The 14,858-nt window shown below is 41.7% G+C and overlaps 1 protein-coding gene across 2 annotated transcripts in view; it reads left to right on the forward strand.

Annotated features, from left to right (window-relative positions):
- PRKCH (protein kinase C eta) overlaps nt 1-14,858 on the forward strand; it is a 230,490-nt gene that overhangs the window by 157,275 nt on the left and 58,357 nt on the right. For both annotated transcript variants that reach the window (XM_015071812.3, XM_053224525.1), the window contains exon 10: nt 916-1,070. In XM_015071812.3, the coding sequence (XP_014927298.2) occupies nt 916-1,070 (155 nt within the window). The remainder of the gene's footprint in view (nt 1-915; nt 1,071-14,858) is intronic.

Raw genomic sequence — 14,858 nt, forward strand, 5'->3', positions numbered from 1 at the left:
ATTCAGTGCCTGGCGACCCAGGGACTTCATAGATGTTAGTGGAGGGAGTAAAAAAATCCACTGATCTCAGAGGTTCCTGAAACAAAGCACTTGATACTGTCAGTCTTACAGACATCGCTTTTTCATTGAGACTTTACGTTCCTTTTATTAAAGTCTTAATCAAGGCACTGTGTTCACACCACATGCTCAGTACTTAGTGCACTTGCATGGGGAACCGTGAGGGCCCTTTCCTCTATGAGGTTGAGAGCTCCTTCCAAGTGGAGCCAGCATCCCACCAGTCTGCACCTTTCCACTCCTAACTCGGGAATTTCCTCATGGCCCGAATGGAATTTCTAACACTGAGGCTACTCGGAGGCTGTCGTTAGACTGCTGTTTGACAGGCTTGTCTAAAATGTTTTCCTCTTTCTGTGAGTGTTCCCTACCCAAGTGTGAGGACCTGGTAGGTGTCCCTTGCATTCTGCAATTAACCCTGCATGTTCCAGAGGAGCGGCATGTGCCTTTCCATTTATGTTGCTCTCCTCCACATTCTGAAACCCCATGATTGGGCTAGGGATCCTGCCCTCATCCTCACTTTGCTAACGTCTGACGTCCAAAACAAATTAAACTCAAGGTTACGTGGCGTTTAAGTGCAGAGCTGCTACTAGAACCAAAGGCTCCTGAGACTTTCCTACTTTTTGTTTAATGCAGAGATCAAGGCTGTGTGGAATTACTTAGAGGAGATCCAGGTGTTACGTGCCCCCCCACGGCCCCCACAAACACGCTCATGCTTTGCACTGACCCCATCAGGATATTCCACTGAGTACCTCCACTTGACGACCTCTTCTCCCCACGCCCCCGCCCAAGGTAACTTGATGCTGACCAGATTCTAGGCTAATGGTTACACCACGTTGGATCCTCTCTTGTGTTTGTATCCAGGATCGCCTGTTCTTCGTGATGGAGTTTGTGAATGGGGGCGACTTGATGTTTCACATTCAAAAGTCTCGTCGTTTTGATGAAGCACGAGCTCGTTTCTATGCTGCAGAAATCATTTCGGCGCTCATGTTCCTACATGAGAAAGGGATCATCTACAGGTGAGTTTTGGTCGCTGGTAACCTATCTCCTAATTCATCCGCTGTTTGCCCTCCTGGCTTCATCCACCCTTCTGTTTTTCCTGTTAATCAATTGAAATCTTTTTAGAATTAAATTTACAAAGGTATGTGTCCCTTAGAATAAATAACCTAGTGTTACACATTGCCTGCAAACCAGAATTGCCCCCATGTGGTGTTCATAAAATCGGCTTGAACTGCTGCACTGAGATTATTCCTGAATTCATACAGCCAACCCCTGCAAGGTGCTGAACACATTGTTGCTCTCTTTTTCTGTTTTAACGTTGGAAGCAATCCATTCCATTTTAAGGATCCATACCTACACTGAAGAGTGTGGCCGACTGTTGCCCTAAATTACTGTGATAAGAATCTCGGTCAGTTGGGGTTACAGCTTGCCAGTCAAGCAACCAAAAGGTGAACTGTTGATGAGCAGTGTCCTGCTTGATGATATTTTTCATGTGTAGCCCCTCCTGAATGTTGACTCCGCGTCATGGCACACAATTTTCTGATGATAATATACTTGGGGCTTAAAATCTGGTTGCCACTGTTAGATCTCAAAATGCAAAGGGATAGGAGATGAAACTTTGTTCAGACGCAAGATTGGGTAAGATGGGAAATGTAATAGTGAGTGTGTAAGACGATGTTTATTTTTAAATTTTTTCCCTGTGGTCAGTGTTTTCCTCCTCTTTACACAACTTTGTAGCTTAGTTGCCATATAAACTCTTCTTTCTCTTGAGATGCAATTGTTTCCTTTTGAGAAAAAATCATTTTTATCTTAGGAGCATGAATGTCAAAGTAAAAGAATTTCCTGATTTAAACTGGCAATTTATTAGCCTTGCTAACACTGTTCCTTTTGGGGGCTCAGAACAGTATTGACATCACTGTGCAAGTGTGAAAGAACTTTAAAAACTGAATATCCTTAAATATCTTAGAGTCAAAACAGGAAGAGAGGAGTGAGGCTAGGAAAGAATTCATCAGGATGGATCGACGATGCCAGAAAGAAGAGAGAAAGCAAAGGAAGTATAACAGGCACGATACAGAAATGTGAATTCTCAGGGCAGAGCCCTAAAGCCTCAACTAGATGCGGCCCTTGTCTCAGCCTCAGCTGTGGGGCAGAGAAGTGGGCAAAGAGCTTGGAGCCAGGCTGGATACCAGCAGTGGGAGTCTTCCACTTGAACAGAATCAGGAATCTCCACTCATTCTTCAGCTGCGCAGCTGCCACAGGTTGCTGTAGATGGCCTGTGCTTTGAGCTTCCTTGATCAGGCTCTCTGTTCTCCCAGAGCCTCCAGCATGGGAATTTTCCTGTCTCAGAATTCCGCCCAGTGCATGATTGGAGGGGGTTGCTGGTGGCGGAGGGAGTTCAGAGATCTTCCTGATGGTAGGTAGCATCAGACTCTGGGCCACGAGCTCTGCTCTTGTTCTCCTTTCTGTGGCTTATCCATCCATCTGCTCTCTGTCATCCCAGAGAGAGTCTTCCCCACATTTAATTGTTAAGAATTATGACTTCCCAACTTGACAGGGACTTCGGTAAATCCAAAGACTAATACCAATGATGGCAACAAGAGCTACACGGAGCATTTGTGACAGTCAGTCTTTACCTGAATTTCTGCCCTCATCCTTCCAGCACTATTATTATATAACAATCTTATTAGTGTTATTTAGGTGAATAACCGAGTCTTAGAAAGGCTTAGCAACCACACTGTTAACTGGTAGTAAAGCCACAATTCAAATTATACCGTTAGCCACTGGGCCACACTGCCTCCTCAGGAGAGACTTGAACACTCTACCACTAAAAAGGGGACTTCGTATTCCCCTTCTGGTGATAGGGCGACTTTAATTCATGAAAAGGAGGCAGAGCATGTGTCTTCATTCTTCTGGGCTCCTTTCACAAAATACCGCAGGCCGGGTGGCTTTTAAACAACAGAAATTCATTTCTCACAGTTCTGGAGGCTGGAGGTCCAAGATCAAGGTGGCAGCAGATTCCGTGTCTGGTGACAGCTGTCTTTTCTCTATGTCCTCACATGGCAGAAGGGGTTAAGGGAACTCCCTGGAGCCTCTTTTATAAAGGCACTAACCTCATTCATGAGGGTTCCGCCCACATGACCTAAGCACCTCTCAAAGGCCCCGCAAATACCATCACCTTTGGGGGTGAGGATTTCAGCGTATGAATTTGGGTCGGCGTGGGGAGAAGGATGGTCAGGGACACAAACATTCAGATGGAAGCAGTGGAGAATAGCACGGTTGTCAAAACTCATTTTCTCGAACCTTTAGAGGCTTTACTTGCGGACCACATCACACTGGCATGAGGCCGACAGACTTGCTCTCCTGTGTGGGATGTGACCGCCTCTCAGTCTACTTGTTTCATTTGTCTTCAACTATGGAGGATGGACACTATAGCCTGATGTCGTTTCTGTGAAGCTGTATCAGCCCACATCTTGAGAAGTTTTATTTAAATTCTTGGCATCTGTGGTTCAGTTTTGAGAACTTATTTTAATTTACTCTTCAACTCGAATCCCATATGCAGGCTCCAACTGATATGGTTGACTTTGAAGGGAACACATTTAATTAGGATAGATTCAAAAGCTATTTTTATCCTGTGGATTTATTTCACAGGATAATTTAATTCCATTCAGGTTACTGGCCTGAGAGCAGAGTCTTAAGGATAAGCCTTTGAAAACCAAGTCCTTGGAATTCACACACAGTAAAGGGCACAATTGGGTCGTACAGGGTATGAATTTGATCCATCCAGAGAGCACAGGGAGGAACTTGGGTGCATGAGACAGCCTCATTTATCATACATGTCCTAGGATGGCCTTTATGGGAGCCAAAATGATATCATGGATGCTGCCTCTGACCTATCCAGATACAGGTATACCTTGTTTTATAGTGCTTTGCTTTTGCTTTATTGTACTCCACAGATAACTGTGGATATAGTGGATAACTATCTATCTATATCATAGTTTTATCACAGATATATGTGTGTGTGTGGTTTGTGGCAACCCTGTGTGGAGCAAGCCTACCGGTGCCTTTTTTTCAACAATATTTGCTCACGTTGTGTCTCTGTGTCACATTTTGGTAATCCTCAGAACATTTCACACTTTTTCATTTTTATTGTATTTGTTTTGGTGATCAGTGACCTTTGATGTTACTATTCTAGTTGTTTTGGGGCTCCATGAACTGCAGCCATATGAGATGGCAAACTTAATCCACAAATGTTGTATGTGTTTCTGACTGCTCCGTTGACCAACCCCTCCACCATCCCTGTCTCTCTCCTCGGACCTCCCTATTCCCTGAGACACAACAATATTAAAGTTAGTCCAGTGATTAACTGTGGCTTCTCGGTGTTCAAGTGAAAAGAAGAGTCACATGTCTCTCACTTTAAATCACAAGGTAGAAACGATCACGCTTACTGAGGAAGGCACGTTGAAAGCCAAGATGGGGTGAAAGCTAGGCCTCTTGCACCAGTTAGCCAACTTGTGAATTCAGAGGAAAAGTTGTTGAAGGAAATGAAAAGTGCTAGTCCAGTGAACACACGAATGGTAACCAAAACAGCCTTAATGCCGATACGGAGAAAATACGAGTGGTCTGGGTAGATCAGACAGCAACAACATTCCCTTAAGCCAAAGCCTGATCCAGAGCAAGGGCCTCCCTCTCTTCAATCCTGTGAAGGCTGACAGAGCTGAGGAAGCTGCAGAAGAGGAATTTGAAGCTAGCAGAGGGTGGTTCATGAGGTTAAGGGAAAGAAGCCATCTCCATAGACATCAAAGTACAAGGTGAAGCCCCAAGTGCTGATGTAGAAGATGTAGTGAGTTATCCAGAAGTTCTAGTTAAGATAATTAATGAAGGTGGCTACACGAGAGCACAGATTTTCAATGTAGATGAAACAGCCTCACATGGGAAAAAGATATTATCTAGGACTTTCATTGCTAAAGAGGAGAAGCACATGCCTGGCCTCAAAGCCTCAAAGGACATGCTTTGTTAGGAGCCAGTGCAACTGATGACTTTAAGTTGAAGCCAGTGCTCATTGACTATTCCAAAAATCCTCAGACCTTTAAGAATTATGTTAAATCTACTGTGCCTGTGTTCTATAAATGGAATAATAGAGCCTGGATGACAGCACATCTGTTTACAACATGGTTTACTGAATATTTTAGACCCACTTTTGAGACCTGCTGCTCAGAGAAAAAGGTTCCTTTCAAAATAGTACTGCTCTGGCAATGTACCTGGTCACCCAGGAGCTCTGGTGGAGAGGGACGAGGAGATGAATGTTGTTTGCATGTCTGATAACACGGCATCCATTCTGTATCCCATGGATCAAGGTCATTTTGACTTTCAATTCTTATTATTAAAAAATACATTCCATAAGGCCATAGCTGCTATGGCTAGTGATTCCTCTAATGGATCTGGGCAAAGTAAATTGGAAACCTTCTGGAAAGGATTCACCATTCTAGATGCAATTAAGAACATTCTTGATTCATGGGAAGAGGTCAAAATATCAACATGAACAGGAGTTTGGAAGGAGTGGATTCCAACCCTCATGGATGACTTCGAGGCTTGGAGACTTCATAGAGGAAGTCACTGCAGATGTGGTGGAAATAGCATGAGAACTAAAATTAGAAGTGGACCCTGAAGAGGGGACTGAATTGCTGCAATCTGGTAATAAAACTTGGATGGATGAGGAGTTGTTTATTATGGCTGAGCAAACAAATTGGTTTTTTGAGATGGAATCTACTCCTGGTAAAGATGCTGTGAAGATTATTGAAATGACAGCAAAGCATTTAGAATATACTATAAACTTAGTTGATACAGCAGTGGTAGGGTTTGACAAGTTTGACCCCAATTTTGGAAGAAGCCGTGTTGTGGGTAAAATGCTATCAAATAGCATCACATGCGACAGAGAAATTGTTCATGAAAAAAAAATTAATCAACATGGCAAACTCCGTTGTTACCTTATTTTAAGAAATTTTCACAGCCACCTAAGCCATCAGCAACCACTACTCTGATGAGTCAACAGCCATCAACATGGAGGTGAGACTGCCCACCAGCAAAAACATTACAACTTCCTCAAAGCTCAGACGATGGTTAGCATTTTTTAGCAATAAGGTATTTTTTAAACATATCATACTTTTATGTTATTTTATTTTTTAAAATTTATGTATCTATTTTGAAAGAGAGAGAGTGGGAACGGGGAGGGGCAGAGAGAGAGAGAGAGGGAGAATCCCAAGCAGGTTCCCTGCAGTCGGTGCAGAACCCAGCGCAGGGCTGGAACTCACAAAACCATGAGATCATGACCTGAACCGAAATCAGGAGTCACACACTTAACCGACTGAGCCACCCAGTCACTCCATCAAGAACATATTTTAAAATTAAGATTGTTTTTTAGACATAATGCTATCCCACAATTTTAATAGATTACAGTGTAAACATAACTTTTATATGCACTGGGAAACCAAAAAATGTATTGACTCATTTCAGACAGTTCATTCTGGAACTGAACCTGTAAATATCTCTGAGAGATGCCTGTAGAGGGGCTGTTGTTTATTGTTAGGAAAGGTTTTTATTTTTCAGTGTGTTGCAAATCATTGCCAATAGGACTTTGGAAGGTAGTACCATAGGCTCCCTATGACTTGACTTTCTTCTGTCTCTTAGCCAACTGTGCCTTGTGTGAGAGGAGAAAGGCCAGTTACATTTCTGTGCTTTTCCGCTTGACCCTGATTTTCAGACGTGTTCACTTGCATTTCTTGGAGGAACAGAAGTCCAGTTCCCTGGAGATACAGCAAGAACAGGGGTTGTGCCTTCGCCTTTGGTTAGAAGGTCTGGGGCTGCCACGGCCCAGAGACCAAGAAGAAAGGGCTGGGAAGTAAGCAGTCAATGAGCCACTTTGCTAAAGGGAAAAAAAGACTATTCATTCCTTTGTCCTGGGCTTGTTGGCTGATTGGGAGCCCAGATAGAGCTCATGAATAATTTACAAGGCCATTGACTTTTTTTCAGAGTCAAGTCCTACAGAAAAGTTAGGAAGACAAAAGGGCACACATCCCATTTACCTGCCCTCCAGCATTACAAGCCCCATTTTCAATCATGTTTCATAACCTATTTTAAAGGGAAACTCAGGCGCCCTTGACATTTCAACCCCAAACTCTTAAAGCCAGCCAGCACACATTGGAGTTGCTGTTTTTGACAAAGCATAGGATGTATCTAAAATATGTTTAGTGAGAAACCTTTAAGGAAGGGCACAATTTAACTTTTGATTCCTCCTTACTGTCTTAACACCTGAACACAGTGCATTTTAATACACACTGTGAACCCATGAGTCAGACCACCCTGTACCCTATGCAGTTCTTGGCTTGCTGTGTGCCTGGTAATCAGTGTTTACTCCTAATGCCCCAAGTGCTTACCATGGAAATTTGCTGTCCTGTCCCATTGTCCAGATGTGGAACTGACCCACAGAGGCTGACTGCCAGACCTGAAATAATGTCTTTTAACATGTAGCACATTAACTTTTAAAGAAAATCAACTTTGATTTCTCCTCAAATCGAGAGAACAGTCTCTACCTAATTTGACTTTTTTTAAAATTCATAATTTGGGAAGATTAATAATCTCCCTCCGAGATAAGGTCTGTTAAGCTAGTCTTTGAAAACAGTTCTGTGTGAATATTAGTCTCTAATAGCATCTGACTCTTGTTTCTCAAGGATATCATAGGGGACTGTCAGGTACCTTGCTGACTTCACATACCTGTGTGATTTGAAATTAGCTAAGCATAGTTTTGCTTGGGGAGCCCTCCACTGTGAGCATTGCTTCTGTGTCTAAGAATTCACAGTTAATCTGTTTCCAAATCAATTTGTATTTGGATCAGTAATGAAGGTCACCTGCTTGAGTCATTGTTCTCTGATATCTACCTCTTCCCCCCTCTTGAAAATCTTGTAACATTTGTTAGATTCCCATCTCCTGGGACCTTCTCACTCCTAAGTGTTTCTTATTGACAGAATTTCAAGGTCCTCAAATGTCTTTCATTTGAGTCTGGAATTTTGGGCCCTTACTGTTACCTCACCTGTATTGGAATTCATTTCCATATTTATATTTATTGTACTCATTCTAGTGAGAAAAAACTTCTCTGTAGATAAAGATGAAAACCAAATTTAGAAGCTCTGTGTTCCCTTTGTCATTGGATAACATCATTCCTTCTGCTCTGAGAAGTAGGTCTAGTCTTTCTTGATCTGTTTGTTGCAAGGAAAACTACAAATTGTCATTTGTCATTTTCATGAGAGTCCTTGTTTCTTCAGGATGTGCCAACCATGGGACTCTCAATACAGATTTTGACTATGAACCCTTCTTAGAATTGTTAACTAAAACTCCAAACTATGTAGTCACATTCCTGCCTCTTCTCTTAGCTTGTCATGATTGCTCTGTCAAATGGAGGCCTCATTCAGTGCCTTCCACGGTCACCAGAAAGTGACTTCACAGTCCCCTTTCAAAGATGTGATGGAGAGCTCAAAGGATTTCCAGCTTATTAGAATAGCTGGACATTCCCCCCCAATGAAACTTGTCTACTTTTCTCCTCCCTCACACAGCCTTTGGAGATATTTAGCAGGTGTTTATTGAGCATCAACTTTCTGCCAAGGATACAAGCATAATAATGAGCAAAAACAAAATATTCCCTTATGGAGAGTATGGTATAGTGAGGGAGAAAGACATCAATCAGATGGCCATACTAGTAGAAAATCACAACTGTGACCAGTGCCACGAAGAACAGGAATGCACTGCAATGAGTGAGAACTTTTAATACAGTGATTCAGGCTGGTCAGGGAGAGACAGAAGAGTTTTCTAAGGAAGTCACTCTTGAGCTGAGGTGACCAGTGAAGAGGGATGGAAATACCATTTAAAACAGAAGGAATAGCAAATGCAAGTTCCAGACATCAGGAAGAAGCATGGCAAGTTCAAGGGCTCTATAGGTGGCCAGTGTGTTTGGAGTCTAGGAGGCATATTCTCCCACAATAGGCATTTCATTATCCTAGAGCGTTCACTGTCATCTGATGACTTCACGATTTTATTAGACACTCTTTGTGAGTAATTTATTTAAAAGTTAGGTAAGTCTGGTCATGCTGCCAATTGCTGGAGGAGCGATCCATTCACAGTGGGCTCCTTGTGTCTGGTTCTATGTGCTTATGTTCAACAATGGAATTATAAAAATATTAGAGCCAGATGAGGCCTCCAAGATTGCCTAGTGCCAAGTTCTCTTTTATACATGAGGAAATTCAGGTCTGAAACATCCAAACAGTAGATTGCTTCTCAGAATGGATGTTTTCTTAAGATGGTTCACCTGTAATTTATTTTCCATCTCAGGGGGAAAGAAATTACCATTTTGTTTCAATCTTTAACTTACTACTGACACGGAGAGCTAATCAGCACATTTGGAGGCATTCGATACTGTTCACTCCATTTCAGTGAGGAAAATGCAGTTGACCTCAGAATATATTTCCTGAGCTCTTACTTTTATTAGGAGATATAAATACAAAATGAATAGATGTGGTGTCTGCCCTTTGAGGCTCTATCTGTGGTTTGGGAGAGATGGCCCATAAATACATAATGGCAGATGGATTCCAAAATTGGAGTATTCCCAGCATATTATGGGAGCAAAGAGAATGGCCACTTAGCCTAACATGGAGGTTTAGACAGACTTTCTGTAGGAAGTGATGAAAAGTTAAAACCTGAACAAAAATAAGGAGGGTGTTTAGGTAGGGGGCAAGCTTGAGCAAAAGTTGAGAAGTATGAAAGCTCCTGGTGAGTGTGTGTGTAGAGTGGAAAACTACAAGAATTTTGGAACTTACAGTTTGAGCTATGGTGGAAGATAAGGCTAGAGGGTTTGGCAGAAATGAAGCTATGAAAGGCTTAACATTCTTGAGATGTTTGAATTCTCTATCACTTAGGATTTGGGGCCATTGCCTGTAATAGGAAATGGAATATGATGGTGGCTTAAGCCAGATAGAAATGTATTTCTCTCTCCTGTGAAAAGTCTGGAAGTGGGCAGTCCAGCTCATGAAAGCTCCATGGAGTCATTTGGGACTCAGGTTTCTATCTTTTTTGTTCAGCCATCTTCAGGGTCACTCTGTGGTCTAATATGTTTGCTAAAGCTTCAGGAATCATCTCTGTATTCCAGATGGGCAAAGGGTACTTCTCCCAGCTGAGTTAGTTCCCTTTAGGGAGCCTGAAATTCCACACAATACTTACCGAGGAAATTGCCAGAACTTGGTCCCATGACTGCAGTTAGCTGTAGTGAAGGCTAGGAAGTTATTATGCGGCCATGTTCTAGCCACAAATCAGGGTTTTCTTACTAAGGAAAGAGGGGCAGGATAATTATTTGATAGGAAACTCGCAGTGTCAGATACAAATTCCATGCCAGGGAATTTGGTTTTTCTGTAGCAGGTGAAGAAGAGTTTTTGAAGAATTTCCAGCAGCTTGCATGACATGAGTGGATTTATATTTCATATTTATGTGTGGGAGGGAGCATGCAGACACATACATGTAGGTAGCAGGGGGAGGTTCAATTTGTGACCATTGCAGTGTTCCAGGTAGGAAGATAATGAGGACCTGGAGTAAGATGCTAGTTGGGCTGAGGAGAAGGGCATAAGTTTAAGAGATGTACAACGGACAGGACTTAGTGACTGGGTGGGTCCAGGGGATGAGGGAGCAACATGGAGTCATTCCTAGGTGTTTAGTTAGAAGATTGGATAGACGATGGTACCATTAGCTGGGAGCCCAGCTAATGAGCCCAGGAAGCCTTCTAGACGGAAGAGGAAGATGACGAGATGTAGAAACATAGTATGTCAGGCACCTGAGACACATTCCAGTGGAGATGTGCAATGGGAAGGTGGATATGAGTCTGAAGCTCAGTGAAAAAGATAGACTGGAACACATATTTAGAAGTCATCAGGACATAGCTATCAGTTCAGAGCATGGGGACTGGATGAGATCACCGGACAAGAGTGTCTTAAGTAGAACTGTGAGCCAAGGACAGAACCCTACGAAACTGGACCCCATTAGAAATGTGCCTAAATTTGGCTCTAGGGCTTAAAAAAACTTTTTTTGGTATATTGCATCATTTAGAGTGTCCCCCAAAGTGCAAATCCATTTAAATTACAATGCTATAAAAGAATAGTAGAAGATCACTTACATATTCTTTCAACTGAAAGAATCCTGGGCATGGTTTTCAGAAGGTCTTGGTGTTAGACCCAGCCCTGCTTCATGCTGGTTCTGGGGGTGTGGGCAGGTTTCAGAATGCTCTGAGATTGTTTGCCCATCTGTACATTGATGTGGCTTCTCTGCAGGGTATTGTTGAAGCTCAAATCAGGTGAAAGTGAAATGTGAAAGTTCTTTGAAACATGCCATGTCAATATAAGAGGTTATTCTTTGGGGTACCCAGTGGCTCAGTCAAGCCTCTGACTCTTGATTTCAGCTCTGGTCATGTTCTCAGGGTTTATGAGTTGGAGCCCTGCATCAGGAGTTGTCAGTGTGGAGCCTGCTTGGGGTTCTGTCTGTCTGTCTCTCTCTCTCTTCCCCTACCCCCTGTGTCTCTAAATAAATAAACTTTTTAAAAAAAGGTTATTCTTTGCATACATGTTATCAGCTGATTTGGATTTTCTTTGTAGCATGGGCTTGAACTGAAGTTATCCTCAAGATGCTTCCTCGGGAATGGGGAATTCTTTACAGAAATTGGAGTTTTAGCTTGTAAATATCAACCTTCTGAAGACCAATCTTTTTATAGTAAACTAAATTTGATTGTAAACTAAATTTGATTGTGTTTTCTTTTCAAACGAAATTATTTTCTTTGCATTTTAACAATATTTTGAAATTGTATATAGTTACTATACTTACCACATACTAATCGTAAATCTTTAAGATAGTTTCCTTATGAAACCCTGGAGCATATGGTACAGATTGTAAAATTTGAACACTCTACTTTTGCATTTTGTTTAAATTTTAACTCTGTAATGTATGGAGGGAGCAATTGAACTCATTTGGGACTTAACTTTTCCAGTACTGAAGCAGATTTTTGGTTTTTCATTTGAGGGGAGGTTCCAGAACTTTTTTGGACCATATGCGGTGCATATCCTGACAGTTTAGTCAGTGTGGTTTCTCAAAGGACCCAGAGTAATTGCTGAAAGAAATTTCAGCCCTGAAACATTTTGTTTCTGTACTTTACTTTCTGTCCTTATTCAATCAGGATACTGATCCTGGCATACCTCATCAGCATTTGACCTTTTGTATCAGCAAGAGCTGTGGTTATTTGGAACTAGTTGATAAATGTGTTAATTGATTCCACTCACTGATGAAATCAAACCACCAGTTTTGTTCTTCTCCCCACCAGATTGATAGAGCAAGCAGCTTACTGCTTCACTGTAATTAAACACAATCTTGGATTTATTTGCTAAGCCATAAAAATACAGTCAGTTGGTCTTTAGGTATCAGATGAACATTTGTAAAAAGTGGTTCAGTTGTACAGTTCAGCAAATGCTTATGAAATGCCTGCTTAATGCAAAGCTTTATGTCAGGTCCCAAGAGAGTTAAAGAAGACTAAAGAAAGGCATCCCCTCAAACTTGGCATATTTATTCATTTCTTTAACACATATGTGTGAAGAACCTACTGTGTGCCAGGCACTGTGCTAAGCTCTGGAAACAAATGAGACAAAACCCTGTACCCTCAAGGAACTTAAATTCTAGCACAGGTAGTCAGATAAACAAAAAGTGGATATATGGCATGTTGGAGCGATGAATTCTATGGAGCAAAAAGCTGTGTAAGGGGAAGATCAAGTTCAGGGAGGGTGGGACATTTAAGCAGATGAGCAGAGACCTAAGGACATGAGGAAGCAAGGTCTATGTGAATATCTGGGGGAAGAACATTCTGGGTAGAAGGAATGGCAAGCTGACAAAGCTTTTGGGAGGGGAGCATGCTGAAGGAGTGGCAAAGAGAATAGTGGGCTGGAGTTTCTGTGATACAGAATAATGGCCACATGTACTTGGCATATATCTCTAAGGATAAATGTCTCTGTAAGGAGTCCTACTTAGTTAATTTCAGCTTCTTGGGACATCTCTCCAAGGTAAATGGTACTATCCCTACTTTCCACATAAGGAAACTTGAGGCTCTGGGAAGTAAAATAACTTGTTCAGGGTCACACAATATGTGGGGGAACTCTACAATCCTACCTCAGGTTTGAATCCACGAAGATGCCAAGTTTCCTCAACCAACAGTGCATGGGATGCTTTGTGTTCTCTCTGCCAGGCTAACTCCTGCTAACCTGTGCAGTCTCAGCTAGGTGTCACCTCCACTGGGAGATTTTTCTAGACTCCCTGCCCCCTAACCCATGAGCTAGGTTCGGTGCCTATCCTGTCTGCTCCTGTGACATCCTGCAATACCCTTCCCCTCACACTTTTTCTGGCCCGTGTGTCTCTTCATACGGGCCACTTCATGAAGGCAGGGAGCATGCCTGTCTAACCCATTGTCTGTGACCAGCATTACACTAATCTAAACCCATGATTTGCTCAGAATTCAAGGTCATGCTTTTTCATAAATGAAAGCCTTCTGAGAAATTGCTCTACTTAAAAGAACAGCTGAGTATCCATACTAGAAGTTTTCAAATGATAATTCTAATTCTTGAAGAATGTTTAAATTTGGATTTTCATTTTGGTTAATAATGTAAATAATTCTTTCACCGGTTATAAGGACACAATTCTTCCTTGCAATTGTAATTCTCAAATGAAAGTTATTGCATAGGAAAAGACTTTGTGTTTCTTCATATGTTCTTGAAAAAGGAGCCATGCAGTAGACAAGTTGGAAAAACAGTGCTTGTCTCTGCGATGATTCTTCAACCACGGCTCTACACTTGATGGCATGGAGCCACAGCACTTGTAACACATTCAAGTTGTATACTTTTTTAATTGTTTTTAATGTGTATTCATTTTTGAGAGGTGGGGGGCAGAGAGAGAGGGAGACACAGAATCCGAAGCAGGCTCCAGGCTCTGAGCTGTCAGCACAGAGGCCGATGCGGGGCTCAAACCCACAAACCGCGAGATCATGACCTGAGCTGAAGTCGGATTGAGCCACCCAGGTGCTCCTAGTTGTATACCTTTTTGCTTAAGGTGGTGCTAATCCCTCTCAGAGTTATGTTAGATCTGTCCGCTGTATTCAGAGGACTTCAGTGTTTATTGATCTCAATTTTTATGCCTTCCTGCTAAAAGCAAAGGTAATAACTTTTTCAAGGTCTTTTTACAAATTGGACATTGATTTTAAGTTTTTTAAGCCAACCATATATATTTTGCACATAATGACTGAGGGAGAAAGCCTGGTGATGTCACTTTTTTACAGTTAGGTGTAAGTTATTGAATAATGCTAACACCCTGAGGTTATTAAGGGGCTATCTTCAAACTAGGCTCTACCAAACTCTTCCTCTCATAAACACATACACACACACACACACACACACACACATCATCTTCATGGGGGCATATACTCATCAATGAGAGCAATGATTTTCCCTGTGTTTTAAATTTTTAAAATAAAATTTATTCTTGCCTTTCTAATTATAAAAGTAACACATAGTAACTGCTGAAAATATATAAAAGATAAAAATGAATAACCTATATTCCTACTACTGAAAGATAACCATTTTTCTCTTGACATATTTTCTTAAAGGTTTTAAATGTATTTTTTTAAAAAAAGAAACAAAGTTGAAGTCATACATATAAACATTTTCAACCTGATTATTTTTATTAATATATCA

Source organism: Acinonyx jubatus, chromosome B3 (genome assembly GCF_027475565.1).
Source record: "Acinonyx jubatus isolate Ajub_Pintada_27869175 chromosome B3, VMU_Ajub_asm_v1.0, whole genome shotgun sequence".
NCBI classification, from domain to species: domain Eukaryota; kingdom Metazoa; phylum Chordata; class Mammalia; order Carnivora; family Felidae; genus Acinonyx; species Acinonyx jubatus.